General features: G+C 45.8%; 1 protein-coding gene across 2 annotated transcripts in view; it reads right to left on the bottom strand.

Moving 5' to 3' along the window:
- LOC309361132 (UDP-N-acetylglucosamine--peptide N-acetylglucosaminyltransferase 110 kDa subunit-like) overlaps positions 1 to 4,767 on the bottom strand; it is a 145,353-nt gene extending 140,586 nt beyond the window's left edge. The window contains exon 1 of one of the 2 annotated variants that reach the window (XM_081896081.1): positions 4,660 to 4,767. In XM_081896081.1, coding sequence (XP_081752207.1) covers positions 4,660 to 4,696 — 37 coding nt within the window. In that variant the 5' untranslated portion in view covers positions 4,697 to 4,767. The remainder of the gene's footprint in view (positions 1 to 4,659) is intronic. The other variant, XM_081896080.1, reaches the window with a different exon arrangement.
- Positions 4,768 to 6,572: the final 1,805 nt, after the last annotated feature.

Here is a 6,572-nt window from a genome sequence, read left to right on the forward strand (position 1 = left end):
GATTGTTTAAATAAAATGCTTTTGGAGGAAAATTTATTCTAAAGAGAGTTTTCTATTTAAGTTATAGTCCAAAGGCTATTCATCAGGAAATAAGGATTTGTTTTAAGTTTTTCATGTGTGCTAAAACTCAGTCTTAAGGGTTTTTTTATTAAAAAATTGTTCAACCACATCAGTTAACAAACATGGATACATATGCTCATGTTATTGTTTCAGTTAAATTAATTGTTTAAATTGTGATGAAGGAAATGATTCTTTTTCTCCTTCCAATCAAGTACAGCAGAAAAGTTGTCCAAATAGAAACTGTTAACTTATTAAACCTCACCATCATTTCATAATTATCGGTCTATGTATTTCTAATAGTAGAACCAAATCAGTCATTTTTGATATAACTGTAAAAATGACTCTGAAAATTGATGATTCCAAAAAGGAAGCCTTCCTTCCAGTTGTCAATAATAAGAGGATGCCAGCAAGGTTGAACCTTTCTGTTAAAAAATGATTTTATCATTCCAAAAAGAAAACCTTCCTCCACTTGTCAATATTAAGAGCAGGGGTAGGCAACCCAAGGCCCAGGGTCTGGATCTGGCCCCATTGCCTTCTAAACCCGGCCCACAGACGGTCTGGGAAGCAGCGTGTTTTGAAATGAGTAGAATGTGTGCTTTTATTTAAAATGCATCTCTGGGTTATTTGTGGGGCATAGGAATTTGTTCATTTTTTCCCCCTTCAAAATATAGTCCAGCCCAACACAAGGTCTGAGGGACGGTGGACCAGCCCCCTGCTGAAAAAGTCTGCTGACCCCTGTAACTGGGTGTTGCCCAAGGCTGAGCCAACATCCTGCCCACCCGTGGCAGAAAACCAGGCAAGACTTGAACCCCATAATGTGTGCTGCAGAAAGAGAGAAAGAGACAGGCAACTTGCATGGAACAGAGAGGGAGGGAGGGAGAGCTGATAGTAGTAGTAGTAGTAGTAATAATAATAATAATTTATTATTTCTACCCTGCCTGTTAGGATATTTCCGTTCCACCTTAAGAGAGAGCAGGCTTGTGAGTCACAGAGTCTGCGTATTTCCTGTTTCTCAGGATGTTTATGTTTGCTATTGCTTTCGTTTTCTCTCTCTCTCTCTGCGCCAGAACATGCTAGCAGGCAGTCACGTTTGTTCTTTGTTCTGACCAACGCTGAATAAACATTCTAAATGATACCCTCCTGAGTGCAACTTTTGCTGTGTGAATTCTGCTGACAGAGTGTGCACCAGCCCAAGAATGTGGCAAGCTATTTCTTAGGCTTCGTGTCGCTAATTGCTGATACTGTATCTACGGGAGGTCGATGGATCGTCCGGCAGCCAGCTTGGGGGCTCAGATGGACTTTATCTCCCTGGCAGTATCCCAAATAATAATTATTTATACCCCGTCTGCCTGGGTTTCCTGAGCCACACTGGGTGGCTCCCAACATCAACATCATCATCATCACCACTTAATTTAGGGAAGCTTTTGGTATCTGAAGGACTATTGTATTTTAATATTTTGTTGGAAGCCGCCCAGAGTGGCTGGGGAAACCTAGCCAGATGGGCGGGGTATAAATAATTATTATTATTGTCATTATTATACCCCACCCATCTGGCTGGGTTTCCCAAAAGAAGACGCAGAGTAAACCATGTGACCAAAGAACTGCAGATTGGGATGAAGGGGAAATTGCTGTCAGAGAAAAGGGCAAAGGCCCAGTTAAATTCAGGTTCAAATGCTCTGCTGCGAAGCGACAGACCAGTAACCGTCGCTCAACCCAACCTCCCAGGGTTGGCGCGAGGGAGCAAGGAGCAGAGGGAGAACCGTGTAGGCTGCCCCCTGACCCCTTTATAGGAAGGACAAGAAATAGGCAAGCAATAAATAAAATAAAATAAAAATACAATGTTGATCATGAGTTAGCTGAATTGAGAGGCATAGGATTCAAGCCGTATGGAGCAAACTTCACACACGCCACTTACAAAAATGCTCATTTCTGTTCCAGAAAGGCCAACAGGTTGGTTACATTTAGGGCACAATGGTCACTCACGTCGTAAAAGATGAAACTCGCAACTTACGCACATTTAACCTGCGCACATTCAGCTTGCCATGCTTGGCTAATTATTATTATTATTATTATTATTATTATTATTATTATTATTATTATTATTATTATTATTTCTACCCCGCCCATCTGGCTGGGTCTCCCAAAGCACTCTGGGCGGCTTCCAACAAAAGATTAAAAATAATTAAAACATCAGTCATTCAAAACTTCCCTAAAAATAAAAAATTGAAAGGGCCATGTGTCTGGGTAAAAAGCCTTTGGCAATCCCACTCTCTGTCGAACCCAAGGTGGTTTCACAAGCCAACGTAACCCCCAAGTTAAGTTGAGAATCGCCTGTATATAAAGAATTTTTCATTTGGACATTTTGAACCGTTTTCCAACTGAGATGAAAGTTCTAGTGGTTGACATTCGGACATACACCAAATACTGACCACGGACTCGTCTCTTTCTTCCAGGCAGTGTAAAGGTACACCAATCCCCACCCTTACCTGTTTAGAGAAGTTTTGAATGACTGGAGTTTTAATGTCTTTTTAATCTTCTGTTGGAAGCTGCCCAGGGTGACTGGGGAAGCACAGCCAGATGGGCGGAGCAGAATTAATTTAGTAGTAGTAGTAGTAGTAGTAGTAGTAGTATTGTTGTCATCATCATCATGAGATTCTGAAATGTATCCTGAACAGCATCTTGTTGCTGCATTATTATTATTATTATTCCTACATTCTCTGCTGCTCCTGGAAGGGGCACCTGCCCCCGAGAAGGGGCTGCAACTGCATTTCAAACAGGTCGGTTTCTTTTGTTCAAAAACAAAAGAAATCAACACACTGTAGTTAAATGAGAATATGCAAAGAGCAGATGGCTTCTTAAGGAGTTGGGACTCAATGTATGCTTCTCTGTAATTTTCCTTTCAAGCTGGCAGCTTATTACGAGGTCAGCAGACAAGATCAGCAGAGCAGGTTGACACCTAAAGCTGAATTTCTATTGTGTAGACCTATTTTTTATTTTCATGTGCTGCCAATGACCAGGCACAGCACTCAAGTAGGATCTGAGATTTAGACTACACCACATGGAGCGAAAAATACGGTAGGTCCATAAGTTACCATATAGCATATATTCAACACAAAAAACAGCAACAATTGGTTGTGGACAAAGGACGGCTGGACATATCAAGGGCCCCATTACCTTCAGTAAATCCGCCCCTCTAGCTATCAATCAATCATCTATCTCTCTATCTTATGCCTGGTCTAGTGACAACAACTGGTGATGATTATTAATTTATTATTTATACCCCACCCATCTTTTTAAAAATATTTTTTATTCATTTTGCATATAGTCGCAATGCATGACAACATGTCTTCATACAAAATCTCTTTGGCTCTGCTGAGCCTCCCTCCCGCCCAATGGTTTTTTACAAACTTCAATTTTGCTTCCATGCATTTCACGTCCTTTCCTGTTCTTGTGATGTCATTCCGGAAGTTAATTACATTATTCATCCTGAATTTGTTTGCCTTTCTTCTGGCAAATCTTCAGATCACCCTGCTACTGATAGACCCGGGGGGCGGATCCGGCCCAATTGCCTTCTCAATCCGGCATGCGGACGGTCCAGGAATTGTGTTTTGACATGAATAGAATGTGTCCTTTTATTTAAAATGCACCTCTGGTTGATTTGTGGGGCCTGCCTGGTGTTTTGACACAAGTAGAACGCGCTTTTATTTCAAATGCATCTCTGGGTTCATAGGAATGTGTTCATTATTATTTTTTCCCAAAATAATCCGGCCTGAGGGACAGTGGACTGGCCCCCTGCTGAAAAAGTTGCTGACCCCTGTACAGTACTAGATTGTGCAAGTGTCTTTCCTCAATAAACCAAGTCTTCAGCCAAAGACGCACAGGTAATTCAGGATATTCAGACCAGAGGCATATTTTTTTTGGGGGGGGGGGAGTGAACCAGCAACTCAAGATGAGCAGATCTAAGAAGTGTAAATCCACTTACTTATTTGCCCCAGGGGGCAGTTTGGTCAAGCTGGGTTCAAATTCAGGATGAATAATGTAATTAACTTCCGGAATGACATCACAAGAACAGGAAAGGACGTGAAATGCATGGAAGCAAAATTGAAGTTTGTAAAAAACCATTGGGCGGGAGGGAGGCTCAGCAGAGCCAAAGAGATTTCGTATGAAGACATGTTGTCATGCAATGCGACTATATGCAAAATGAATAAAAAATATTTTTAAAAAGATGGGCGGGGTATAAATAATAAATTAATAATCACCACCAGTTGTTGTCACTAGACCAGGCATAGGCAACCTCGGCCCTCCAAATGTTTTCAGACTACAATTTCCATCATCCCAGACCACTGGTGTTGTTAGCTAGGAATGATGGGAGTTGTAGTCTCAAAACCTCTGAGGTATCCAAGGCGGAGACCCCCACCGCGGACCGGCCCTCTCACCGTCGGGAGGCAGACCTGCGGACCCCCCCCCCCCGCCGCCTCCTCCTCCTCAGTCTGACACCGAAGGAGAGGCTCCCTCGCCTCCCAGCGCCCGGGGACTCGCGCGCTCCTCGCGGTTCCCTCCTGTGGGGCGAAGCGCTTCCTTCGCCGCCGCCGCCACTACCTGTGCTGTCGGAGACGTTGCCCACGGAAGTCGCCATAGCTCTGGCAACAAGGCTCGGCTCCACGTTCGCCGGGGGCAGCGACGACTCACGAAATGGCGGTCGGGGACGCGCGCGGAGGGGGACGCTAGCCGCGGCCGGATCTTCTTTTGACAAAGTAGTCCCTCCCTTTCCGCCCCTCGGGGCGGGGCGACGCGCTTCCCTGCCGCCGGAGGAGAAGTCGGAAAGAAGAAAGGAGGCGGCACGCCGAAATAGCCTGGGCTGGAGGAGCCGAAACGGCCGCCGAGAGAGGAGGGAGTTCGCGTGTATCCCTCCGCCCCGCGAAAGCCGATACACTGCGGTAATTTGATGAGGCGAGCTTGCGCCATGCAGGACAGTCGCCTCGCCTAAGCCAAAGAAATGTGCGCGCTTCAGTGAACGCTCGCCTCCCCTCGGCGAAAGTAAGGCTGAGGCGTGTCGCGCAAGGGCCGCGGGGGGGGGGGGGAGAGCGGGAAAGATGGCCGAGGGCTGAGGCGTTTCCAACCTTTGGCCCTCCAGATCTTTTTGACCTACAACTCACATGATCCCTAACTAAGGGGACCAGTGGTCAGGGATGGTTTTATTTGGGTCTGGGTAAAAGGCGGATCTACACGGATCCTCATGGATCCTACACTTAAAAAAAAAAAGTCATGGATCCTACACTTTTTTTAAAAAAAGTGTAGGACACCTAGAAGGCACGGTTGCAAACTGGGCTATAAAAAATGTGGATCCAACACTTTGCCGCGCTGCAGCACCACAAAAACATGGATCCGAGGCACGGATCCTCAAGAATTCATATGATTTTTTCATTCAAATTAAATAAAACCACCATGATACTGTAGACTATGTCTTACTCTGTAGACAGCATCAAAAAAATCATGCATTCACTGTTTCGTGGGGCCACAGGGGCGCAAAAACATGGTTAAAAAAGACGGGTCCTCATGAATCCTCATGATTTTTGAACTAGATCAGCCCAAAGTCACCATCAGATAAAACATCATGGCCATGGACACAGCCTGCACCCCAAATAACTCAGATCCACGGCTTCCTGGTCATACCGTGGCTCAAAAACGTGGCTTTGAAGCACGGGTCCTCAGGCATCTTCATGCTCTTTGCATTGGGCCACCCCAAACTCACCGTCAAATAACACATCATGCCCATGGGCACAGCTTCCGCCACAAAAAACTCGGATCCACAGCTTCCTTGCCATACCGTGGCCCATAAACTTGGTTCCGACGCACGGATCCTCATGGATCCTCATGATTGTTACACTAGATCAGCCCAAAGTCACCGTCAAATCACACATCATGGCCATGGAAACAGCCTGCACCACAGAAAATTCGGATCCACGGCTTCCTGGCAACAACATGGCCCAAAAAGTGGTTTTGAAGCACGGATCCCCATGCTTTTTGCATTGGGCCAACCCAAACTCATCGTCAAATAACACGTCATAGCCAGGGGCACAGCCTGGACCACCAAAAACTAGGATCCATGGCATCCTGGTCACTCCATGGCCCAAAAACCTGGTTTTAAAGTACGGGTCCTCATGGATCCTCATGCTTTCTGCATTGGGCCACCCCAAACTCACCGTCAAATCACACATCATGTCCAGCCCCAAGTCACCCTCAGATAAAACATCATGGCCATGGGCACAGCATGCACCACAAAAATCACGGATCCACGGCTTCCTGGCCATACCGTGGCCCCAAAACGTGGTTTTGAAGCACGGATTCTCATGGATCGTCATGCTTTTCGCATTGCGCCACCCCAAACTCACCAGCAAATCACACATCATGCCCATGGGCACAGCCAGCACCACAAAAAACTCGGATCCACAGTTTCCTGGCAACTCCATGGCCCAAAAACGTGGTTTTGAAGCACGGATTCTCATGGATCG

The sequence above is a fragment of the Podarcis melisellensis genome, assembly GCF_964234715.1.
Source record: "Podarcis melisellensis genome assembly, chromosome: W".
NCBI lineage: Eukaryota > Metazoa > Chordata > Lepidosauria > Squamata > Lacertidae > Podarcis > Podarcis melisellensis.